The sequence below is a fragment of the Denticeps clupeoides genome, chromosome 6 (genome assembly GCF_900700375.1).
Source record: "Denticeps clupeoides chromosome 6, fDenClu1.1, whole genome shotgun sequence".
Lineage (NCBI taxonomy): Eukaryota > Metazoa > Chordata > Actinopteri > Clupeiformes > Denticipitidae > Denticeps > Denticeps clupeoides.
In genome coordinates this window covers 3,152,604-3,178,540 of record NC_041712.1, presented here as the reverse complement: position 1 = coordinate 3,178,540, position 25,937 = coordinate 3,152,604, and the positions used below count along the sequence as shown (strand labels likewise).

Sequence of the window (25,937 nt, the reverse complement as noted above, 5' to 3'; positions counted from 1 at the left end):
AAAACACACCCTGTCCAGTTTTATTTACAAGGACTAATTTATTTTCACTTATTATTTACAGATGCCTAAATTATTTCACCACTGCAATAGCTGAAATAAGGGTGGATGGAAGAAAAGTGAGCTTTAGAGTAAGAAGAAAACAGTGAGTGCTTGAAAATGATTGTTAAAGTGTAGAATTTGATACACTGCTACTTAAACCATACGAATTTCTAACCCAGTTATCTGTTGGTGATCACACTTAAAAAGAGCAAAAGAGATCATCGTATCAATTATTCTGTATTATTTCATTTCTTGTGTCTTTTGTCTTCACAGTGCATGATATTTGACCATTTCTGTGCTACACAGTCCTGACGGTAATTGAATGGGTCGTGCACTTTTGGTGTAAACATTTCAACAAATCCCACTTATATGTGAATGAAGGATTTGTGTTGACCAAGGTTTGTTTGAGCCAGATTGTGATCAGAATGGTGTAAATGTAAAGGTTAAGGCAGTGCCAAATTGAAATAAACATTTTTCTCAGATTCTTTTGCCCCTGATTGTAAATGTCATTTTTAAGGTCTTGTTCCATACAAAATTTAGCATGAGTCTAACAATTTAGCAGAATTATTAGGGCATTACAGGAGGACTAAAACAAAAATATGGTCAGCTTTAACCTCTTCCAATACCTGTTGAAAAATTATTCTGCGATATCTGCCTCTGGAGTGTGTACATGTGGTGTATTATTATTATTATTATTATTATTCAACCTTATTTCTTTTTTCACTTTGCTTCTGTCTTTTAGTAACATAGTACTGCAGTTTTAATTAATGTTAGGGCGCCATCTGTTGGTCAGGATTTATTACACACATATTGGTCACAATATCCACTTAAACAAAATTAAAACTTTTAAACATAAAACATAATTCTAACCAAATTAACATGATTGCGTACAATTGAAACATTAATAAAAAAAAAAACAAGGCAGGGATAAAGCTTTTAGGTAAAAACAGCTGATAGCAAACATCAACGTTATTAATATGTTTAATATTATTAATTATAAATTTCTGGGGGGGGGGGGGGGGGGTTGTGTTTAAGCAGAAGTTTGTTTAAGCACATCGAGATATGTGCTTAAACAAACTTCTTACAGATGACACCCTTTCTGAAGACCAGGGGGGAAAGTCTATTGTATGCGGTTGAGAATAAGTGGCCATAATATAGTTGTTATGAAAAACAACTATTCGGTTTACATATCAGATAATGTGACAGCCATCCTCTCAACAGCATATCGTAAAGAGAGAACAATAGAGAACAATAATTACATTTAAACCAATATATGGTCCGTATTTGCTTGTGCCGTTTTGATAATTAAACCTCACCATCATACTGCAATTTCATGCCCCGTTAGAGGAAAAAGCTCAAGCGTCTTCGGGTCGAGACGGACGACTCTCTGTTTCCGCTCTTTGCAGCTTCCACACGGGTGAATACCAGAAGAGCACGGAGATTCGCAAGGATCTGGACTCAGGCGTTTATTTATGTGCAAAAGTATAGTCTATCAACGTATATCTTTAGGCTTTAAACTGCTGCTGATTTCTTAAAAGATACACGCGATGGCCTGATCGTACTTCACTCTGGTTATGAACTTTTTATGTAAGATTTCTAAAAATCTCACAACTGGGCAAAGGCAGTTGTGAGTCGTACATCTTGATCTTCGCAGACCATCGCCATGTATATGGACCTTCGTTTGTACAATAGAAACGTAGCGATGACGTCACGCGCTTTACGTAAACACATTTCATCCAGACGTGACTAGTGGAGCGCCGACAACCTTGGGTGTAGTATTTTGATTCCATGCCTGCATTTCCCATGGCGCCCGCTTCTGTGCTGTTAAGTTGGGGGACATCTTAACACTTGTTTTATTTTCGCTGGCTCGACTGCGCGTTTTACCCGTGATTTTGACGTTATTTCAGTTCACTCTCAAGTGGCCATGACCGTGGAGCAGAATGTCCTGCAGCAGCACTCTCAGAAGGTACGTTTATCCACTCTGCGTCAGGACCCGCCGGGGGAAAGTTAGCAGCGTTAGCCGCGCTGTCAGCGGGCGATGGCTGGTTCCGCGCCGCCCGTCTCCGGCCGAGCGCCGGCTCGCACGCCCCCCGTCGCTGTCCGGGCCCCGGCGTGGGCTCTCGTCCCGCGACGCCGGCGCTCCTTTATCTTCGCGCGGTTAGTTAGCGGGTTAGCTTAGCGCGCTGCGCTAGCCTGCTGCTAACGGCGACACGCCTTGCCGAGCCGCGACCGTTAACTTCGACCGGCCCTCAGCCGGAGGAAACTAGTGGAATAAAGTGGTATTCAAACGTGGCGCCACTGGTTCCCACAATTGCCTCTTTTATTTACAATGGTGCCATATATTAGTGTTTTTTTTTAGTAGTTTCGTATTAAATAGCGATTTCCTGGGTGTGAGATTTTGTTTAATTTAAACAGGCATTGCATCAAGGTGAAAGCGACAGATCGCTGATATACTGAATGAAGACGGTCATGTTCAGCGTCTCGGAATGAGAACCGACGCCCAGCTGTATTAATGCGCAGCGAAACTTTTACGAACTGCTCGATTCGTGTCCGAGTGCTTGAAAAAGACTGGGTTCTAGTGGGCGTGTCTACTTCCCCCTACTGAACAGCAACCAAAGCAAACCGATGGATCGGAGGTGATTCGCCGTCAGAAGTGTCTTCTCTGTGCACCTAAAACCAGAAAAAGTGACACGCCGCATGCACCCTGCATGGTTTACACAGAGCGAGGAAGCAGACACGCCCAGCACATGACACACACACTGCAGCTTGAAGGCTGGTTTTGCAGTTGTTCTGCCCGGAGTGTATAAACTTGTCCTGCCATTATAGTTACTTTTGAAAGAAGTAGCTGCCAGGCGAGTCGTGTCGGCTCGGCCTCCTCGGTTTACTTTTACACTTTAACTGCATAACCGCTTCTCGGGTGTCTGAAATTGAGCTAGTTTCGGGCAAATCAGGGCAGGCCACCCTTGCATGCTGGCATACTACTAGTGAAACTGGAGCTGGTAGTCGGGTTTGGCAGGGTGCCTGCGTTGGGCTCCGGCTCAGATGACTCTTGTGCAACGTTTGTTTACGTGAACCTCGCTCCAGAACCTTCACCGGTGGTGGTTTTGGAAAAGGGTCCCTGCATGCCTGTGGTAATTGCAGTTTATTCATATGCACGTGCATCAGAAGTAATACCAGAATATGGTGTCATGGGGCAGCACGTTTCACATCTGTACTGCATAAAATCATGTCGCCTTCTCCACGAAAGCTATGCAAGAAGAATCAATGATGCTGCTGAGGTCCTAGGGAACCAAATGATAGACGCTTATGTAAGTCCCTCTGGATGAGAGCCTCGGCCTAATGCTGTAAATGTAAATGCTCATCACTGCAGTGGCAAATTTCTGCGTTCAGTGGCGTCGGAGGCTTCCTTTATTCATTTAGTTACACAGGCTCCATCACTACATCATGAGCTCTTCACTTTCTTCAGCATTGATATCAGGTGACCATGACCTGAATCTACAGAAGCCCAAAGGGGTGTGGCTTTGCTAACCATTACTATGCTACCTTATTTTAAGTTTTAATTGCCGTTTGTATGTTCTAAGCTACTCTGTTTGGGTATTTCAACATTTAAATATGGACATTGTACAATCCTTCCTGGATTTTATAGGGTGTTTTTTGGGTTGCTGTGTCCTTCCAGTTTGTGTGAATGCATGCACGTGCGTAGTAGTGAAAGATTATTGTTGTGATCACAACTCTTGGCCGGCCAGTTTGTTCCATGCGTGTGATCATGTCAAGCAGACAGACTATCCGTTTAACATCTGTCATGGGCAGAATCCCGGTCCGCCAAGGTGCCACTGAGCAAATGCACCATCCCCACACACTCCTCCCCGGGCGACTGTCATGGTTGGCCACTGCTCACCAAGGGTGATGGTTAAAAGCAGAGGACACATTTTGTTGTCACCGTGTGCTGTGCTGCAGTGTTTGACAATCACTTCACCTTCATTCTCATTCACTTTTACCAAACGTTTCAATTTGACAGATCATTAATTGAAAAGTTGTTCATCCTGCATTCTCTAAAAACTGCTGTACAGCAGACATTACAAGGATAACCAAGAGGAGCAGCTCGACAAGCGCCACACTGAAGACGTTCCAACATCTTCTATTTTGGAGGATTTGGAGGTCCTACCGCTGTGGCTGTTTTAACCTCTAGTCCTGGGAGGGGTTTTGTTTTAGGCTATGGGTGAATTTGGCTCGGTACTGTGTTTGACTCGTTGCACAAAGAGCTCGGCTCTGCACAAACAGAGGAGTGAGCTGCAGCATTGTGCCCGATGCTCCAGCAGAGGTGTGAAATGCTATTCTCTCGGTGGTTTCATGGGTTTCCATGGCAGCTGGGCATGACCGTACAACACTTTAAACTTCTTCCTGTAGTTTGGGGTTATGCTAAACCTAAACACTGGACTTTTGTGGTATGACTGTCTTTTTACTTTTGTGAACAGTAACATGGAACACTTGACAACAGCTTAATAGATGCAGCCCGACAGCAGCAAAGATGCGAAAAGCCTAGAGTTGCAGTCTCTGTTAATCTATTAAAAGCTGCAGGCTGTAATGTTTGATTTTCCTTGTTCTTTTGACAGCACCAGCAGACACTACTGAACCAGCTGAGGGAAGTGACTGGAACAACAGACGTGCAGCTCTTACAGCAGGCCCTGCAGGTGAGTGGGAGCTTGCAGAATTTGTAATTGCCTGACCTGTGTCCAAAGATAAATGTTTTTTTCCTTGCTTCTTGTGTCCTGGTAAAACGTCTAGTGATGAGTGTGTGACTTGCCATTGTCCCCCTTGATCAGGTCAGCAATGGTGACCTTGCTGAGGCCGTAGCCTTTCTAACCGAAAAGAATGCTAAGGTCCCCCAGCAGGATGAGGCAACGTACTACCAGACGGCACAGGTCGGCAATGACCGATACATCAGCGTGGGTAGTCAGGCTGACACAAGTACGTATTTAAATCTTCCACTGACCTCTAAGGGCACGGTCTGGCTACTGTCCCAGAACTGTGTGTGTGTGTGTGTGTGTGTGTGTGTGTGTGCAACGTAAATTGTTGCTAAAGTGTGAAACCATGAGCATTAATCTTGTTTTGGACATATAAAAAGCTGAGGGAGAGAAGCAGTGAGGTGTTTTATATAGGCCTGGCATAATCTCTGTGGAATCTCTGCAATGCACACAAACATATCTCGTGACTAAAGAACACTTGAGAAGGCTGCATCTCTGAGCTCATCCTGTGCTCTCACCAGCGCCAGCTGACCCAACGTCCAGCATAAGCCATGTCTGCAGCACGGGCCAGATCAGGGTTTCCAAGTTGTTTGATCTGGTGTGGATGTGGAGGACTTCGGTGTTGACCTGTGACCTTTTGAAATCATTTCAAAAAGGCAATTGTCATCACAGAAGTATCCTTATAATAGAAGTTGATTGATGGAGCCCCGGTGAGTGCCTGTAGGTGATCAGTATCTGATAAAATGTGCCTGTCTATTGACTCAGATGTGATCGATTTGACTGGCGATGACAAGGATGACCTTCAGAGGGCCATTGCACTCAGCCTGGAGGAGTCAAACCGGGCCTTCAGGGAGACGGGCATCACAGACGAAGAGCAGGCCATTAGTAGGTTAGCCCAGTTAATTTATTTATTATGCTACTAATAATAAATGCCATTGCTTAGAAGTTGAAATGTGATAGAACTGATAATGGCTTCAGTGTTGAAACGTTGCTCCATGCAGAGATAGGGTTGGGTGTTGCTCCTACGGCTTGGTATCCTGCTTTCTCAGGGTGCTAGAGGCCAGCATAGCCGAAAATAAGGCGAGCCTGAAGCGGACCCATACGGAGGTGTGGAGTGATTCGCCTAATCCTCACGACAGAAAGAGACTGGATAACTGTCCTGTCGGACTGAAGAACGTCGGGAATACCTGTTGGTTCAGCGCAGTAATCCAAGTGAGTCTCCAGATGTTTACAGTCCCTGTTTAAACCCCAGAAAACGCACAAAAGCCATAAATGGGGGAAAAAGACATTTATTCAAAAAGTGTCTAATTTCCCAAGGTTTCTGAATGTGGAGACCACTCAAACTATTACTTATACATGGTTGCTGTTACTTTCAAATGTGCCGACTTGTCAGTTTGTAGTTAGAAGCTAAAATAAAACTCTAATCTTAATACCATTGAAAGTAATCGTTATAAAGCATGATTGAGAATAACTGGATATGCCGTCACATGCTCTTTATGGCTCCAGAGTCTGGTTACAAAGGGGCTCTAGACCTCAGAGCTTTACTGTGCACAAGTCTATTAAGTATTATGAACCAGAAGACCACAGAGTCACAGGTTTATACCCCACTTACGACCATTGTGTCCCTGCGCAAGATACTTAACCCTGAGTATCTCCAGGGGGACTGTCCCAGTAACTACTCAGTATAATATAATTTTCAGTGTAAGTACTAATGAGGTTTTAATTAGCTTTGCGAATGAAAGTTGTTGCGTGTGTGTAATTTAGATCAGTACAGTGCACTGATCTGCACTGTTACACTTAATAAGAACACTAATGCCATCCTTTCTTTTTTATTTTAAATAGTCCCTTTTCAATCTGCTGGAGTTCCAGAGGCTGGTCCTACACTACTCTCCACCCGCTCGTGTTCAGGACCTGCCACGCAACCAGAAGGTAAGACGGAAACTGATCACTTGTCAGCAGTGACGTCCAAGGTGTTCACAACACTGGACTAACTCTACAAGTCATGTACCTAGCACAAAGAGACAAGACCGCTGTGTAAAACCTTGTCCTGGACCAGAGAGAGAGACAGAGAAGAGCAGTGCATTTATTTATTTATTTCTGCACCAACTGTGACGCATGTCAGTGGTATTGATGATTGTCTGCTCTTGGCCTGTGAAATTGGCGAAGCCCTCCAGCTTGATCCTCTTTCCAGCTGGGGCATCAATCTCGTCAGCTCAGTTGCAATCTCTTCATTTTATTCCCCCCCCCCTTTGCCCAGATCTTCAGACCACCACAGGGTTAGCACACAACCTCTAATCTGAACTAAGCTCCTGCCACTAAGCTACTGCAGAAGCACCGAACGGGTGATTTAACTCTTCCCTCCAATTTCTCGCTGAGTTCCTGGTGCGCAAAGAAGCTCTTACAGGCTTTTGGTCTGGAATCTGTTATCGGTATGAGCAGTCCAGTGTAGAGAGAGTGAAATCTGGGGTGTGCGAGCTGATTAAGGCTTATTCCGCTCCTGTTATTTCTCTGAGGGTTCCTGGAAACTAGACATTTCCTCAGGGCCTTCGTTCATTTTTCAACTGTATTGTATTGTTTGGTTCAGTTTTAAAACTGTGATTCTTCATCTTTTACTCTCAGCTGCTTCCATTATGGGTGGCAATAGCAGATGAACCCGTTCTTCTAGGTTTTCCTTTTTTCCTCCTGCTTGGTAGCTCCATACAACTGACAAGCTCAGTAGTGTTTTCGTCAACAATACTTGACAAAATGTCTTCGTCAACTAACCTTTTTGATGTGATTGAGACAAGATCTAAATGCTGGCCATGTGACTATAATGAATATTGTAATATTGTTGACTAATAAAATGAGACTAAATATGGTTTACAAGATAAATTATACTAAAATGTCCCTTTGTTTTCTTTGAGGAGATGGGGGGAGTTGGGAGGGGAACCAACTAGTATCAAAGCAATATAAGAGTTTTAATGTCTCATTTTCTGTTATGTTCTAATGTTCTATGGAACATTAATAATAGTAATTTTGTTTAGAGGGGAAACAACAATGTATAGTCTGGACCCACCGGCACCATGCAGTGGAAATGAGCACAACATGTGCAGTGTTTTGATGTGAACATTCCTCTGTGTCCATATAGGAACACAGAAACCTGCCTTTCATGAAGGAGCTGAGGAAACTCTTCTCCTTGATGGTGGGTTCTAAGAGGAAGTATGTGGACCCCTCTCAGGCCGTGGAGATCTTAAAGGAGGCATTCAAGTCTAGTGAATCTCAGCAGGTAAGCTGCTTGTCCTCGCTGTGGTATGATGGTGAGTCAGAAAAAAATGTTCAAAGCAAAGGTGGGGCAGACAGTATTAATATTAGTCATTTTGAATCTGTCTGGTGGAATTAAAGCACCATTGGGTTGCTCAAAATGGTTTTGAAATATGAGTAACTGACAAAGAAGATATGTTTAATCATGTCAGCACTGCAGTCTTTGTTGCTTTTCTGAAAGTGAAAAATAGACACAGTAGCAGGCACAGATTGGGCACTGACAGTTCTTAATAGTAACCTACTAACTCTGTCTTCAAATTTGAAAATCATGGTGCAGGTTTAGTACTATTAGAGGAACATACAAGTCTATTTACACACATTTGTCTCTATTTGAATGTATATGGTTCAACAGCAAGATGTAAGTGAGTTCACCCATAAGCTGCTGGACTGGCTGGAAGACGCGTTCCAGACAAAGGCAGAAGAGGACAGGTAAAAAACTCCTTTTCCACAGAACTCTGCTGTTTTAGACTAGGACTTGGATGCCACTCAGATTTCCTGGTTTTGATCTGTTTAAAATCTTCCCTGTAACATACCGTGAATGTGATGTCTCTTGTAGAAAGTGTGTAGATTAATGAAGGTGCATGGATCCATAAAAGGAATCATGCAGCATTCCATTTGACCTGCTGCCTTTCTCGGTTTACTCAGGGAGGGAGAGAAGCCAAAGAACCCCATGGTAGAGCTGTTCTATGGCCGCTTTCTGGCTGTGGGTATCCATGAAGGTAAGATGGGGGTGGTTGGACAGAGGAGGGGAAGCTAATTCACGCTCAGTGGTTTCCCATCATTTGCATTTTACATGTGCTTACCTCCTCAGTAATTAAAAGTAACTTTATAAGTTTTCAAAGATTGGGCCCTGGGATTTGGTCCAGGAGAATTCTTTATGTCTGATTGACACATTGTGCATGACCCATAAAAATCCCATCTACAAAAATGTCACTCTTTCAATCCTTAAGTGACATCCCTTGCTCCTTGTTCCTTCTTAGTGTCTTTGTCTCCCTCTCTATTGGTGTCATTTATGTTATTCATGTAATGTTTGACGTGCTTTGTTAAGCTTTTATTTTATGAAAAATTTTACATTACAGCTTTCTTTTTATTGTTTTAACATAAAGTTCATCTGCCCTTTGTAGGAAAGAAGTTTGAGAACACTGAGATGTTTGGACAGTACCCCCTTCAGGTCAATGGCTTCAAAGACCTGCATGAGTGCTTGGAGGCGGCCATGGTGGAAGGAGAGATAGAGTCTCTGCATTCTGCGGAAAACTCTGCTAAGTCTGGACAGGAGGTTGGTGTTCATGTTAATTATAATCTGTTTTTATTTTCCTCTGTAATAATCTATGCATTAGTTCAGTCCTTCCAAGACACATGACTGAAGCATATTGAATTTGCATTGATATTTTGTTACATTTTTTGTGTAGTGGCTGTAGTGAAATCAGCCTTTTGTTGTAATCTTTCAAAAGATTGGTAGTTAACTTTTCACAGGCTCTTCTCTGTGTGTCTGTTCAATAAGCTCCTACATTGGTGTGTGCGCATGACCTCAATGGTAACAATGGCATGTGCCAAAGAATTGGCACATGCCAGTAATACTGGTCTCCACACAAAAATGGGAAAGAGAGCAGAGCTTTTATCGTGATTGGTGGTGTTTGACCACATTGGTGTCATGACTGGTCCAAAACACAGAAGCTTGCTTTTTTTGTGTGTATGTGTACATGGCATGAGGGACATACTTCTTTTTTTTGTTTGCTTCCTGTCAGCACTGGTTCACTGAACTTCCCCCAGTTCTCACATTCGAGCTCTCAAGATTTGAGTTCAACCAGGCCCTGGGTAGGCCTGAGAAGATCCACAACAAACTGGAGTTTCCCTCCATGCTCTACATGGATCGGTGAGTATTTAGAAATATGCTAACATGGACACAGAAAGATCTGCAGAATAAGCACTAGGCTGTTGATGTCTGATCCCAGTCTTTTCAGGGGACTTAATCCGCTGACCTAATCATCTCATCTCACTTACTAAAGCTGGTCCTTTCTCACTCTGTAAGTGAGATGCTCTGTAGTCCACAGATGACTCGCCCCGTCCTACATTGTTGCAACATGGCAACTTTTCCAGCAGTTCAAGTGAATTTCTGATTGCAGGTACATGGACAGGAATAGAGAAATTACCAGAATCAAGCGTGAGGAGATTAGGAGACTGAAAGAGCACCTGACTCTCCTACAGCAGCGACTGGAGAGGTACTGAATGTCTGTCTGTCTTTTAGTTGAACAGCACGTTGACCAGTTTATGCATAATAACATGCATTATAAAGTGCTCCCTCCCTCCCTCCCTCCATCAGAAAAGATATTTTACGGACCTTTTACTACTCCTTCATAGAGAGTCATGTCATTCTCCATCATCTGCTGGTTCCATTCCACCAGCATGCAGCACAGAACGTGGTTACAGAGCACCGTCAGTGTTGCTCCAAGATTATTGGACTGCCTATGAGATCCTTATCACACATCTATGACCAGCAGACAAGCAGGCTGCCACTCAGGATCATTAGAGACCCCCCCACACCCTCTGAACTCTGCTTTTGAGTGGCTCCCCTCCAGATGACGGCTGTCCCCCAACACCAGTCCAAGACATTTAATATTAACTATCTGCTAATACTGAATCTTAATCTGATCTTGACATTTTTCTTCAGCACACAGCATTTTATTGAAATCAGTGTCCAGGGCTCCACAGAGCACCAGAGAAAATGGTCTTCATGCACTCACATAAATGCAGAGGTGGACTGTAACGACGTAGATTTACTTGAGTAAAGTAGAATTTTTGAGTATCTGTACTTCACTTGAGTAGTATTTATTGGGATACTTTCACTTTATTACATTTGAAGATATCCTACTTTCTACTTCACTACATTTGTATCAAGTGTCTCATTTTTTATTGTGAAATCGGATGTTTTGTGTGATGGGCTGTCACCCAGGAAAAAAAACAATCCGTAATCAGTAGGGTCACATCACGTCTGAAGTAATCAACTCTGGTACTGCATTTCTGCAACGCGAGATGATGGACTGAGACATTTTTGCACCCTTGGCCACATAATTAAATGTTTAGATTTTTGAAAGGATTAAAGATTCATTTATGTAATGAAGTTGTTCAAGCTCTTAGATAGAAATTTGGACACATTGACGTGTCCAGAATTTCCAGTGAAGGGACTTTGACCACCAAGGCAAGGCTTGTCTACTAACTGTAATTTATAAAGTTAGTATGTAAAAATGGAGATATGAGGACTTGAATATTGTAATGTTAGTGCATTATAACTGCTGTTGTAAATGCATAATAACGTGACAATGGAGGATGATGTCACAGAGAGAGGGGTTAGGTTGATGCATGTTAATAAAAAATATTGTACGTGCTGTGCCCTAAAGACAAAAATGCAGTAAAAGAAAATATACTTTTAAATAATTCAGTATTTTTAAATGAAAGTACTTCAGTAATTAAGTAAAAAAAATGACTGTACAACTTTCATTTGTCACTGAGTTGTGACTACTACCTCTCACTACTATTTTACAAGCGGCTTTCTACATGGCAAAAACTGTTTAATGAATCTTTATTGCACCAGTGTTGATTTAGAACTACAGAGATTGGTACTCGCTGATCTCTGATCAATCAAAAATGATTTTATCGAGACCATCTTGGCTGGTTTGAGTCAGTTCTGTTCCTCTTGGTTTCCAGGTATCTAAGTTATGGGTCTGGTCCCAAGAGGTTCCCTCTGGCAGATGTCCTTCAGTATGCCATGGAGTTCGCCTCCAGTAAACCAGTCTGCACTTCCCCTGTAGAGGACATTGACACATCAGCGCCACCTGGTGGCACAATAGCACAACAGCTCCCTGCACCAAGGTAAGTCTTCAGCATTTTTAAAAATATATATAATATAATATAGAAATATATACAATCCTACAAATTGTATATGCCTGAATGTCTGCCACATTATGTAAAGTACATAATGTGATCATACTATATCAAGAGTCTGTAATGCAACTCAAACGGCCACTTAAAATTATCAAATTATTTTTTCTCACTAAAAGGTTTTTATTCAAACTAAACACTTCATGTAAGTCCTTAGTCCTTATTTTATTCTAATAAAAATTGGTGTACACCCTGCTATAGCCCATCTGAGTACAAAGGTACTCAAATAATACTACTCAGTTTCCAACTGTATCCAGATTTTGAAACACTGCTGTATTATTTCCAATGCAAAATTTTGAAAAAGTATTATTTAGCATGCTCAAATTCAGGCTCATTTATTGTTTTTTTGAAGTCATAACCTCCTCGAGGATTTAAATAAAAGCCCGTCCACAATGAAATCTGATTGGCATATTTTGTAAAATCAGTCAGCATGCTGTTTGTCTGTGGAATCGGAAACACGTGCAATGATCTACACATGCACATGCTCTCATCCTGTCACGTGAGCATGTGATGCAAACATTAATGTCTCGCATGCATGCTCTTGTTTGCTTGCTGATGTTTTCTGAATATTTTATGCAATTTGCGGGATTCCGGGATCTTCCTGGGGACTTGGGATATCTGGCAGCCGCATGTCACACACAAAAGATGCAAATTTCTCTGAGATTGAGCTGGACTTTTTCACAATCAATGAAGATCGTATAAATATCCAGCCCTATAACACAGTCTACAAATCAAATGTAAAAAGTCTACAAATGTAAATCAGTTAGCGATCATAAAAATTCGATTTTTTGTACTTCTCCAAGCGAGTTCACGTAAGGATACTTTTGTTTCAACTGGTGTAACCTTTTACGGACACCAATATCTTAATTTTCAGCCATTGCCATAGAGCGTAAAATAAATTGCAGAATGTGCTTTGGTTAAAACAGTCCTTGTAAAACAATGATACTTTTACTGTGGTAGTCTACAAAGTGGACGTAATACGATAATAGATGGACTAATTAAACGAAGCCTTGTGGGAAAGAATTTACCTCAAATATGTTTTGTAATTGGATCATTCGATTTACTTGAGTAATTGTTTCAACCCTACATACCACATATATGATTTGATTTATTTTATTGCTTGTAGTGAATCAGTGTTTTCACAGTTCATTTTTTTTTCCCCCTACAGCACAGCCGATCAGGGTTTGTCTGGTCCGTTAGAGGGATCAACATTGGCCCCAACACCTCAGGCCCAGCAGAGGGTGTCCATTCATAAACCTTTTACCCAATCCCGCCTGCCACCAGACCTTCCCATGCACCCTGCTCCACGCCACATCACTGAGGAGGAGCTGCGGGTTTTGGAGAGCTGCCTGCACCGCTGGAGAAGTGAGGTGGAGAATGACACCAGGGGTAGGGGACTTAAAGTATGCTCTATTGTTTTTTCAGACCAGCTGTAATGAACATTAAAATTATCTACATGTCAATCTGTACAGGTGTTTAGGCACCCATCCACATGGCATTTAATGTTTTTCAAAAAGTTCAAACAGCAATTTCAGGGCCATGCAGTGGCACAGCAGGTAGCTCCATTGTTTCGCACTTTAGAGGTTTTGCAAAAGCAGAGTTTGCATGTTCTGTAAATTGGCCATAGGTATGAGTGTGTGAGTGTGTGACTGATTGGTATGTGAATATTGGGTACACCCTGCAGTGGGCTATTACCCCACCCTGCCCCTAATGGGTTGGGATTGGCTCCGGAACCCTGATTGCATTAATTGGTTATTATTGGGGCAGTGGTGGCCTAGCGGTTAAAGAAGCGGCCCCATAATCAGAAGGTTGTCTGTTCGAATCCCGATCCACCAAGGTGCCACTGAGCAAAGCACCGTCCCCACACACTGCTCCCCGCGCGCCTGTCATGGCTGCCCACTGCTCACTCAGGGTGATGGGTTAAATGCATAGGACAAATTTCACTTTGTGCACCGTGTGCTGTGCTGCTGTGTATCACATGTGACAATCACTTCACTTTAATAGTGAGTGAGTGAGGGAAGCATAGAAAGAAATGACAATGCTGTAGTGTCATTGCTCTTCCAGTAGGTGGTTAAGTAAACCTTGCTATTTGAAACATACATACCTAAAAACACCACCACCGGCAAAAATGGCTTTCTTCTACAGTGCTGGTGCATATCATTAATGCACTTTCATCAGCCATTGCAGAAATAACACTATTGCAATTGGGTGCAAATTGATATAATAAAGCAAGCAGAACCTGCAGCTTCAGGCCATTCTTTCCTTACCGTGAATTTAGTAAATATGGCTATCCATGCATTTCGATCACGAGAACGCTTCCTTACCAGCTAGGCCACTACTGACATTACTCATTCAGATATCTTTTTTTGTAATTGCAGATTTACAGGGCAGTATATCCAGAATCTACAGAACCATTGAGCTCATGTACTCCGATAAAACCATGATGCAGGTACTTCTCTGGCCCTTTTTTCAGACAATCGCTGAAACCTAAAAATTGCCAGTTGATCAAATGTTTTATATGGCATGACTGCCTCTTGGACATTAAAACGTGCTAATTTGATTAAGTGACCTGGATCCATGTAATGCTGTTTACAATTTACAAATTACATTCATTTGACATTTTATTTGAGAGGGTGGTTTCTATTTCAGGTGCCATACAGGCTCCACGCTGTTCTGGTCCATGAAGGCCAGGCAAATGCAGGTCACTATTGGGCCTACATCTACGACCCCAACCAGAACCTCTGGATGAAGTACAATGACATCTCTGTCACCAAGTCCTCATGGGAGGAGCTGATGCGGGACTCGTTTGGTGGCTACCGCAATGCCAGTGCCTACTGCCTCATGTACATCAACGATAAAAAACCCTTTCTCATCAAAGGTCATCCAGGGTCAACAAACATGTTTGTTTAGTCCATTATTCTCCTCTGTGTTTAGTGCTGTAACAAGACCTTTGTACCATCTCCCTGTCTCCGTGTTCTCCAGAGGAGTTTGATAAGGAGACGGGCCAAATGCTGAGTGGGCTGGACAAGCTCCCACCAGACCTGAAGGAGTACGTGAAGGAGGACAACCAGCTGTTTGAGCGGGAGCTGGAGGACTGGGACTCCATGCAGGCCCGTAAGGCCCAGCAGGAGAAACAGGCGTTGGCAGCAGCTGCCCGGGCCATGTGCCCAGAGGCCAGCCCAGCAGACAGCTCAGGTCAGCCACTGCTACCCCTCAGCACGTCACTCACCCTACACAACTCACCCTGTGCAAAAGTAGTATTGTTTCTGTCGAGAAAATAATTGAAATCCAGAGACATTCATGATCAGAAGACGTCAGAACAGAGACTAAGGAGGCTTTGATCCGGGTGACCTGATATGGGGTTAAAAATCTGCCTTTGCTGTGAAGAGCTCCACAGTTTGGTGAAAGCGAGCTTTTTGGAGATAAATTCCTGTTGGGAGTGTGATTGGCTCGGTCTAATGCTCAATCATCTGCTAGATTATTGGGAGTCCTTGAAGGCCTGTAGACCTCAGCCTTTGATCACATTATGTTACAAGCACTGGCTGATTTACCCTGAGTGCTGGGTTTGCTTTGTGAAATGCATCATTTTTGTCCATGACCTCGCTGTTGAGGAAATGCTATTATGTTATCTGTGAAAACACTGGACCAAAAAAGCAGGACCAGAGTCTAACGTGGAGACAAAACGTGTGAAGACTCCTTGGTTACACAGACTGTCTTATGTAGCCTAAGAAGACACATTACAGCATGTATGCAAAAATAAGGCACCAGTCCTCCCAAGACCTTCACCTATTTTTGTATTCCACAGGGACGCCGACATGCAAACCAAGGCATACACAGACATACAGCATATAATAAATTTACAGGAGAAAGAAGTGTCTGTTTGAGATTTTGACTAGTGGCATTTTTTTCAAAATACACTGTCTCTCACTGTAGATTTACTGCTTATTCCTAAGCAGGGTCGTAGCCATCACGGTACATTTGGCAATAACAGACATCTGCAGTACTTTTAAAATATTGTCCAAAAAATTAGTTTACATGTGCCTTACTGCACCATGATGTGGAACAGCATCTGTAGTAAGTGAGCTAGTTGAATCATGCCAGGGAAATACTGGGCTGCTGAAGCATTTTTTTTATCCACACTGAAGATATCAATATAACCTGTAACCTGCTCATTTTACCCTGCAGTACCACAGCAGGACCCAGAGTATATGGAGCAGCCATCACCCACAGACGACTCTAAGCAGCTAAAGGACGACACAGAGCGGGCTATCTCCAAAGCAGCTGCTGAGCAGGACGAGAAGAGCCCAGAGGCCCTGCTTGGTGCTGTAAGGCTTTTTTTTTTTTTCAGTTTCACTTTCTCTCTTCCTTCAAGGAAGCTTGATCTATGTACTGTTGTGTTCAATAAAGAGACATTCCTGATTCCATCTTAGCAATTTCCCTTTAGAATAATCCCATAATTATTCATAATGATATTCTCAAAATGACCATCCTATCATCATATGTGTCCATTCTTTTATTTCTGTTCTGAGTCATATTGAAGGTGTCTACGTGTCCCCAGCCACGATAATGAATGTCATTCCTGGATTTCCACTATGTCCTTATTCCACTGATTTGTTTGACTTTGTTGATGTAATTGAAGCTCTAATATCATGAAGAAATTACCTTTAAAATATTAATTGGAGAAAACAGTAGAAAAATTGCTTCATGTGCCCCAGGCATGATATTGTCCCTGAGAAGACTTTTAGTAACTCATCCCTCTGGGGCACAGTAGGAAAAAATATAATATTTTTTTTTAGCTTTTGCATATTAGTTTTACAAACGACATTGCATTGTCCTAGATTGGGTGTCTGTTTTGGTCCTGGAGGTTTTTCTGATGTTTCTCGTATTTCAATAATTTATGTTTAATTTCCCCCCAGCCACCCAGGGTTTTTTTTTTTTTTTTTTTCCCTCAACACAAAGGGACTGCTAATTTCACCTGTTTACTGTGATCCACAGTCTAATTCCGATACTACCCCCACAACCCCTTACCCCCAAGACATGCCCCCTGGGAGCCCTTCTCAGACCCCTCCCCCTGAGCTTGTTGAGGGGGATGATGCCACAGGCCCACTTCCCTCTGCCCATCGTATGGTGGAGGTGGCCATCCCTCATGTAGGAACTTTTGTCATCGAGTCGAAGGAAGGGGGGTATGATGATGAGGTAGTGCCTCCATCCACTGCTGTGTACTAATCGTCGCCAAGCCATCTTGTTGCTGAGGGTTCTTTTCCAAAGAATTAATAAATGCCTTCATTTTTAATTACTATTGAATCCTAGCCTAATATTTAGTGAACTAATCTGCATGTTTGTTGTAAGAGTCTGCATGAGAGGCTGTTTTATGTCATTTGGTCGATGAACAAGTCCTAAGGGATTCACCCAGCACTGGCATGATTGATTCAACATTTTTAACTCTGATGCTTTTTATGCATTGGAATGTTTTGTAGGGAGAGGGCCAGTCCCATACAGTTCCTTGGAATGTCTGGAATGGATGTAGAATATTCTTGAGTCCATAACATAACTAATATAATAATAAGTAGTTTTAATTATGAAATGGGTTTGATTAAAAGAGAATGTTGTACTTGCACTATATTGATTGGGTTAAATAGAGTTGCATTACTAAAAAAAGAGATTAAAATACAATTCAGTTCTCACCGACTAAATAACCTCAATTCTTGTTGACTAAAACTTGACTAAAATATTAATGGATAATTCTGAACAAAATATTACTAAGGACGAGTCTAGATGTTACTAAGACTAATAAAGACTAAAATGACAGCTTGACGCAAAGACTACACTAAAACTATTAGTGTTTTTGGCACAAGTCTTATGTTTGTTTTCTTAAAAGGGAGTTTTCATATGGTATCTGTCCTTTCTCTAGCACTTTAATGGTTCAGGCCTTGTTTGGCCTAGCTTGGTTGGCTTGGCATGGACTGTTTGGCATTAAGCACTAAAGTGATTGAGCTTTGAGCTGCTCTGGCCAGAGCAAGACTTGGTTTGGGCATGTATGTTGGCATGAGGCTGATGTGGTATTGGTGTGGGTGCCACTGAACACACACGGTGTATTATTTAGCACTAAAGTATCCTGCTTCCCTTCTTGGGCAGGCCATGATGACCCCAAACATGCAGGGCATTATAATGGCTATTGGCAAAGCCAGGAGTGTTTATGACAAGTGTGGGCCTGAGGCGGCCTTCTTTAAGGTATCTCCCACTTTCCCTTTATTCCTTCTCACCACATTTCTGCATGGTCATCACTTTGCATGTCAGCCACTGTTTTCCTTTCCTTTTATCTACATTTCTATTCGTCCTTGTGCTTTCCACGTACTGAGTGGGGCTGTACACTGACACACGTCCACCAGGGGGCAGCACGTCCATTGAATTCTGTTCAGCTGGGTGCCATTTTAGTGTCTGGTTTTGTGTGGCTCATCAGACGGACCGTTTTAAGGTGGAGACAGTGTTTGTCTCATTTGGGATTGTTTGCAGCTTTGTCTACTTGGTGGTATAAAGTGCTCTTGGTTCCTTTTACATGAATCTCTTGATTTCCAACTAACTTGATTTTTTATTTTTTTTTTTACCTCTGGGAGCTGGAAAAGCCTTTCGGCAGAGTTGTTTTATAGGTCTTAATACTGTGGGTGTGTGTGTTGATTTTCATACAGATCAGCTTTTTTTGTGATAAATTGATAACTCACCCCACTAACGTGAATGTCATCAAGTATTCGGTGTTTGCTTTGTGTAGACATGTTTGCGCCGCTGGTCCGATGAGGCCCATTTAGTGTTGAATCACATTCCAGCCACTTGATTGTTTATTACAGTTTGTTTTGTCTCCATGCAGGCTATCAAAGTGGAGTACACGCGCTTGTTGAGGCTGGCGCAGGAAGACACGGCCCCGGAGAATGACTACCGGCTTCAGCATGTCATCGTGTACTTTCTGCAGAACCAGGCACCCAAAAAGATCTTGGAGAGAACACTTCTCATGCAATTTGCTGACCGAAACCTGGGCTTTGATGAACGGTATGGTTCTTTAGTGTTTGACATACTTTTGGATTGCTAAGTAGGTGTAATGACACAATCATCATTTTATGAAACTCCTATGGTACCTGCTCAATCTTCATTTTACATTTTTGGATTTATAGTTTTTAACAATTTTAAATTGTGATTTGTCAAGTTTCACATTGCTGGTGTCAGATGATTTTACTCTGCTGAATGTGTTTTACTTCTGGGTACAGGATGGCCTTTGTCTCTTTAATAGATTCTGTATTCCTGCTTCTTCTGTCATTGTTGAACTTTTTAGTTAGTACTACTACTAATATTGTCACTGTTTAGGATATTGTACACAATACCACTTACTCTTATGTGTCATAAAATACTCTAGGAGTTTGTGGCACCAAGAAGCCCAGGGAATCCGCAAATATTCGTTACCTGGTGCTTTATTTTTGTTTTGTTTTTTGTGTAGAGCTTCACACACACTGAACTGAACCGATAACATTTTCACAACTTCAGTCCTCGAGAAATTAAAGGTCCCCTCCCTATCATGAAAATGTCAATGTGTGAGATTATATAACATTGATACGAATTCCCCTAGTCTGTCTATGGTCCTGCTGTGGCTAGAAATGGCGATAGGTGTGAAGAGTGCTTAAAATTTGAGGTCTAAATTTGTCCTCTTGTGTCGTACCTCCCCTTTCTCATGCTGTTTCAGCCCAGAGAATTTCCCACCCCTTCCCTAAAACATTATCTCCATTGATTGTCATGGCTTCCAAATGGTGACTGGATGTAAATGACGTGTTAATTTTTTTAGTTCCGTTACACGAGACTCAACCAGTGGATTACTTTTTTTTTTTTTTTTGCAGACACGACTTCTGTCTGTGCCAAACATTGTGGTTGGTGAATGGTGTCGATGACGTAATTTCCTCGAATGCCCCCTCAATTTCTATAGGCTGCTCTCCTCCTTGTCCTTCCACTCTCCTCCTCATTAGCATTTAAAGCTACAGACACCGAAACTGTGCGTCCTGGGAAATCTCACTGGCTGTAATTCTGAATTTTGGAAAGAGACTTCAGATACAGTATTAGACTGATAGAAAAGCAAAAAAAAATTGTCAGTGGACATGACAGGGTTCCTTTAAAGAAAAGCTTGTCCACACTGAAATATTATTGGCATATTTTTTGCTACGTACACACTCTCTCAAATCCTGTTATGTTCTCGCTTCTCTAAGTGTGAGATGTACATGCTACTGTCTCGCCTGCATGCTCTTGTTTGCGCACTCTATAGTTTTAAGGATATTTTATTCAATTTCAGGGCATAAAGGAGCCGTTATCCATATGCTGGAGACTGCCAGAGCTTCTGGGAGACTTTGGATATCTGGCAGCCCTGTATCTCCATTTAGAGACACACAAAATATGCTCTTTTTTTTATTAGTTTAATTATTTACACAACTGAGTAGCTGAGTCCTTCGTGTAAATAGGAAATCCTTGTTATTTGTGCCATTGTGAGGTTTGGTGGTAACTACAGACTGATGTTGAGCACAGTGCAAAGTGCCTCAAGAACCACGGTACCAAAATGCACCAAACTTGTTTAAATGTCCACTCCCCCATCATGAGCACATTTACATTAACTTCAGTAAACCCTAATAAGAAATGGTGAAATTAGGTATGCACTTAGCACAATGATTCTTAATAAGTTTGTACTTAAAAATACAGCCATCTGTGTCTAAGCACAAAACTTTGAACTTTCATTTCATGATGATCGTGTTTTGCCCGCACTTAACAGAACAATTTCAGAGAGTTGATTAGCTAACAGAACAATTTTCTGAAATGAATCATCAGAGCATTGAATACTTATCAGCCAGTTAGAGGAACTTATTTTGTCCAAACGATTTGAATTCCTCTGTCAGCAATGCTGCCGTTTGACAAAAAAGAACACAAAATGCTGTCAGTCTTACTGATGAAGCATTAATCGTGACTACAGGCACCCTTTAACCCCGCTCTGACAATATTTTACATGATTACGTTTAATTCTTAATATCATTTAATTTTAGACCTGTCATAACAATACAGCTATAAAAGTTTTTACATAAAAATATATGAACATTTTTGTTAGAAGTGAAATGTTTTCCTTCTCATGGGAACAGTCAAGAAAAATTCATAATCCATTTTCCTAAGAAAATTGATTCCTGCCCCCCTCTATTTTCAGCACTATAATTAGATTTATGTGCAAGTGTGGCCTGAATAGACGCTCTGACGGACCCGTTTCAATTTTGGTTTTCAGTAATAAAGCATGATTCATCGGCTGGCAAGAGGCCTAGGGGTATAGCTTTCTGTTTCATTTTGCACATTACCTAATGACTGCCTGCCTCCACACCCCCTTTTGTGTTCACCCACGCCCCACCCCTGCAGATGTAAGAGCATCATGAAAGTGGCACTTGCAAAGCTCGATCTGATTAAGCCCGACGAAGTCAACATGGAGGAGTACGAGGTCAGTTTCCACTGAAGGACATTGTTTATGTTTACTTGAGTCTTAATGCAGAGCTCATTTAGGCTAAAAGCTGAAATTGCCTGCGTAGTTGCATATTGAGGGCCTGAATTATGTTACTCAATAATGGGCTTATTACACAGGGCCTCATTCTGAGAACCATCACAGATCTAGATATTTTAAGTCAGTGATCAATTAAATGTTCATTTTATTCACTCGTTTATTTATGTTTGTCTTTTTAGACGTGGCATCAGGATTACCAAAATTTCCGTGAGACAACAGTACTTCTGATGCTGGGTCTCGAGCAGTACCAGAAGAAAAGGTGATTGTGGCACTGGAAACCAGTTCATTTTTCTGTAGGCTGTGCTTTAAATTGTACATGCTTCCATTCACCGCCAGGTGGCAGCATTTCACTTCTCTCATCTCATCTCTCATGCTCTTTTAGACATAAAAATTGCAATGAACTGGGCTTGCTTTACGTTATTGTTTGATCCAAAGACATTTGCTTGAATAAATAAAAGAATTATTGCAATTTTCTCTCCCCCACTGCAGTTTTGTGGAGGCCTTGATGTATCTGATCTACGCCTATCAATACAATAAAGAGCTCCTGACCAAGGGTCTGTATCGTGGCCATGATGAGGAACTGATTGCCTATTATCGCAGGGAATGTTTGCTGGTGAGTGAGTTTTTATTCCACTGCCCTGGACCCAGCCTTTTCCTGAGACTTGGCCAGGAACATCAGATATCTAACTAAACAAAATAATGGAGTAATGGAATATACCCCTGCCCCTTATCTGTGGCCTGCTCGTCCAAGCTGGATGAACATCAGTGTATTTTATGGTGCACCATTGTTTAGCTTTTGTCTCTTAAGTAAAAGTTCTGTGGGAAAGAAGAAAATGTCCAGAAATTGATGTTCTGAGTTGGCATTTTCTGTGTCACGAAAGTTGAGAGTTTCCAACTAGTTTAACTGTTGCGTCATAGCAACGTACCGAATGCTTTGCTATCAGAAAGTGACAGCTCCGGCATCTGCGCATCTTTTTTTGATGACACTGTTGGAACATACACTACTGCAAAAAGAACACAATCCTAAAAAAAAAAAAGTTTCCATGACTCGTGCTGTGCCTTGAGAACTCTCTCAGTCTCTCTCTCTCTCTCCCTCCTGTTCCCCCTCTTGCTCCTCTGACCGAGGCTCCTGCACTCAGTAACCTTACACCAGCATTGTGCTCATAATGTAATCATCGGAGCTGGAATAGGAAACAGGCGGTGCTGGGAGTGTAAACACATTACTGGGAGACGAGTCCTTGTCCTCGTTTGACCTCCGCCATTTTCTAGCCCTGGCTTCCACTCCAACCCCTCTTATTTACCCTCAGCTTGTGTTTTAATTGTAAATCCTGCTAACATTGACTTAGCTAATGTACTGTGATGTTTTTCGACTTTTTTCTTTCTTTCCCCCCTCCTTGGTCTCAGCGATCCCACTTACTTGCTGGATCCAGAACCGACCTGCACCGGCCTCTCTCAGCAGGGAGAGGGGTCACTGAGTTCCTCTCTACTTGCTTGGCTCCTGGAGCCCGAAGCAGCTTGTGTGCCAGCACCGACGTCTGTTCACAGAGCTCCTGAACATTCTTGCTCTGTTAGGACATTTTGTTAAAGACAGACCCTTGCGGCATTATGAATATTGATTGCACTTTGTCCTGGATGTTCTTTTAACGGACAGGGGTTAGATGGGTTGATGCATTATGTGTGTGTGTGTGTGTGTGTGTGTGTGTGGGTGTTCAGAAACTGAATGAGTATGCAGCAGCCCTGTTCGAGTCGGGCGAGGAGCCAGAGGTGAACGTGGGCTTGAACATCATGAATGACCTGGTGGTGCCATGCATCCCTCTGTTACTGGTGGACGAAATGGAGGAGAAGGACATGGTGGCAGTGGAGGACATGAGAAACCGGTGGTGCTCGTACCTGGGCCAGGAGATGGAGCGTAAGTCTGTGTCCAAGACACTTTCTTAAGAGTCACATTTATTCCAGATAGAATACAGAACATCCTATATCCAACATTCCTCTCCAGTGAATTAGAATACATTGTGGGGTAGTAGCAGGCCAACGTAAACATGCTTTCATTGTACCTTGTAGCGGTGAAGAGCTCACTGCTTCAAAATCAAGGCCTTAAGTTATTTATGAGGACATAAATTCCACAGGGAGTGGAATGCAATAGAATAAAGTCTGTATATATTATGCAATGACAATGTAGTACTTTCTCAATCACAAAATATTAATTTGATGCAGTTTTAAATGACATGAATCAGAACATGAGCTCAAAGAATGATTCCAAACCATAACATGAGTTTTTTTTTTTTGGTGCATTCTGTTCCTGTAATATATACAGACGGGAGAAGTGGTCTCACGTCGATCCTGCAAGTGATATACTGACTGTAGGGTAGACATCTGTGTTTTTGTCTCTCTGGCTGATGTTCGCTTTTTTCCTCTCCAACAGCTAATCTCCAGGAGAAGCTGACCGACTTCCTCCCCAAGCTGCTTGACTGCTCGACCGAGATCAAAAGCTTCCACGACCCTCCCAAGCTGCCCGCCTACTCCACCTTGGAGCTGTGCGAACGCTGGGGGCACGTTGTGTCCTCCCTCAGCCGCACCCCCGCCGACGGGAGATGAATCCCCAGTGGCCACCTTCTCACCCCGACCTCAGCCATGGACCTGTTTCAACCCATGCCTTCCTGAAGCCAGGGGATGCTAGAGCTGTTACTTTTCTTCTCTCTACTTTTTTGCTGCTATAGTTTTTTTTTTTTATCATCTTCAATGTCGTTGTTATTATTCTCATTCAAAATTTCTCATTCAATTTCTATTATATTTTAAAATCAATGCAACCACAAGAGAGGATTGGAAATATGGACTGAAGAAGAAACAAAGAAGACTGCTATGTAGGAACAAATTGGCAATATTGCAGTGCTTGAAACCTAGCGCATGCTTTTCCAGCAGGGTTGAGTTTCTTTTTATTATTATTATTATTATTATTAATATTATTATTAATAATCTCCATCATTCACACAGTTTGCCCCACACCAAGCGAGAAGGAAATAACCGGCTGCTCTGCCACTCATTTGTTACAGTATTACCATGCTGCAATTTTGCTCGCCCCCCCAAGAAGATGAAACACAACGAAGGAAGAGGAAAAAAAAGAAAGAGGAACATGGGGATTGCTCGATGGCTTTAAATATGTAGAGCGGGTCTTTTCTTTTCACTTACAGACTGCAACAGATGAAAGAGGAGTTTTAAGTGCTGTGGTAGATGGCCACGGACACTCTGTGGCTTGATAAACTGAGAGAATAAAGTTTTATTTATGGCCCTTTTAGGCCAAGTTACATTTTTTTGTATGTCTGAGTATCAACTAACCCCACACTGCGTTGCATCTGAGATTAGAGTTTTCGTACATGGTTACTGTATGATTTCAGGATGTACAGTGTTTTAAACAACACGCCATTGTATTCTTAAGCAGTGGCTGTCACATTGGATACTTGCAGTTCTCCCAGATTCTCCTCAGTACCATGCGGCTATTGACAGTCTGTTTATGTATCCGCATCACTTTGTTCATTTTCTCACATTCTGAATGGCCTCAGGCTTGCAGAGGAGAATGAGATGAGCAGTGTTGCTTTGGAAACACTCCCAACAGTTTTTAGCCAGTTAAGAATATGATTAGTCACAACATCAAACTTTTTGGCTGCTGATCATTTTCGCATGCTCATCCAATTCAACTAAAATGTGCTCTCAGATCATCAGTTTAATTTAACACGCGGAAGAGAAGCCCTGTACTGGGTGGTCTGGCAGTCAATGGCCTATTTAGTTTCAGACCATGCTGAATAAGAATCATTGTATGCTCTCAGCAAGCTCTGTTCTGATTGCTGCGGAAGCTTCACAGGTCCCCCGATAACTGGTTTAGGAGAGCCATCCGTCATCCCCACTCCAATGAATCATGGCTATTTGATGCCTTGTGGCTCTTTTTTATTATTTGTCGGGCTTTAAAAGGTCAGACAGAATATCTGTTAAACATGACTACTTCCAATTGTGCACCGCCACACTCCACTGATAACAGCCAACCGTTTCCATGGCAATATTTCATTGTCTGACTGTCTAGACACCCAGTGACACCTGACACTGGGTCCCTCAAAGCTGAGGAGGATTGCATTTTGTCTAAAATCAATGCCTGCACTCCCTCCTTTTGATTTGCTGACTGTTATCGTAAGACGGGGCTGGTTTAGGGGTAGATTTGGACAACATGCCTTTTAGGCACTTAGGGTGTGTTGCAGTAGAATTTGCTTTGTCTGTTAAACAGAACAAGGATGTGAATCTTTAATGCACCATGAATTTCCAGTGCAGTGTGTGTTTCAGCAATTTCCTCCTTTTTTATCAATTACGTTATC

The 25,937-nt window shown here is 42.3% G+C and overlaps 1 protein-coding gene across 2 annotated transcripts; it reads left to right on the top strand.

Annotated features, from left to right (window-relative positions):
* Positions 1-1,777: 1,777 nt before the first annotated feature.
* usp25 (ubiquitin specific peptidase 25) lies at positions 1,778-24,883 on the top strand. Of its 2 annotated transcripts, XM_028982964.1 has the most exons (26): positions 1,778-2,005; positions 4,653-4,730; positions 4,863-5,007; positions 5,550-5,673; positions 5,834-5,996; positions 6,627-6,713; positions 7,912-8,049; positions 8,437-8,513; positions 8,730-8,803; positions 9,209-9,360; positions 9,830-9,957; positions 10,208-10,303; positions 11,787-11,951; positions 13,189-13,409; positions 14,399-14,469; positions 14,670-14,898; positions 15,003-15,215; positions 16,206-16,345; positions 17,016-17,216; positions 18,156-18,251; positions 18,883-19,061; positions 21,441-21,519; positions 21,759-21,838; positions 22,069-22,192; positions 23,293-23,488; positions 24,002-24,883. In XM_028982964.1, the coding sequence occupies exons 1-26, from the start codon at positions 1,964-1,966 to the stop codon at positions 24,172-24,174; spliced, it is 3,471 nt and encodes a 1,156-aa protein (XP_028838797.1). In that variant the 5' UTR covers positions 1,778-1,963; the 3' UTR covers positions 24,175-24,883. The 2 variants fall into 2 exon arrangements, with proteins under 2 accessions (XP_028838797.1, XP_028838798.1); XM_028982965.1 differs by lacking the exons at positions 17,016-17,216; positions 18,156-18,251 and having other exon boundaries at positions 1,779-2,005; positions 24,002-24,174.
* The last annotated feature ends 1,054 nt before the right edge of the window (positions 24,884-25,937 follow it).

What these genes read in the sequence shown, in the direction of transcription:
- usp25 (XM_028982964.1), top strand. Translation starts at nt 1,964, where the DNA reads ATGACCGTGGAGCAGAATGTCCTGCAGCAGCACTCTCAGAAG. An exon ending in ACCTGCCACGCAACCAGAAG is followed by an intron (nt 6,714 to 7,911) that starts GTAAGACGGAAA and finishes GTGTCCATATAG; the next exon opens with GAACACAGAAACCTGCCTTT. An exon ending in CCGATAAAACCATGATGCAG is followed by an intron (nt 14,470 to 14,669) that starts GTACTTCTCTGG and finishes TTTCTATTTCAG; the next exon opens with GTGCCATACAGGCTCCACGC.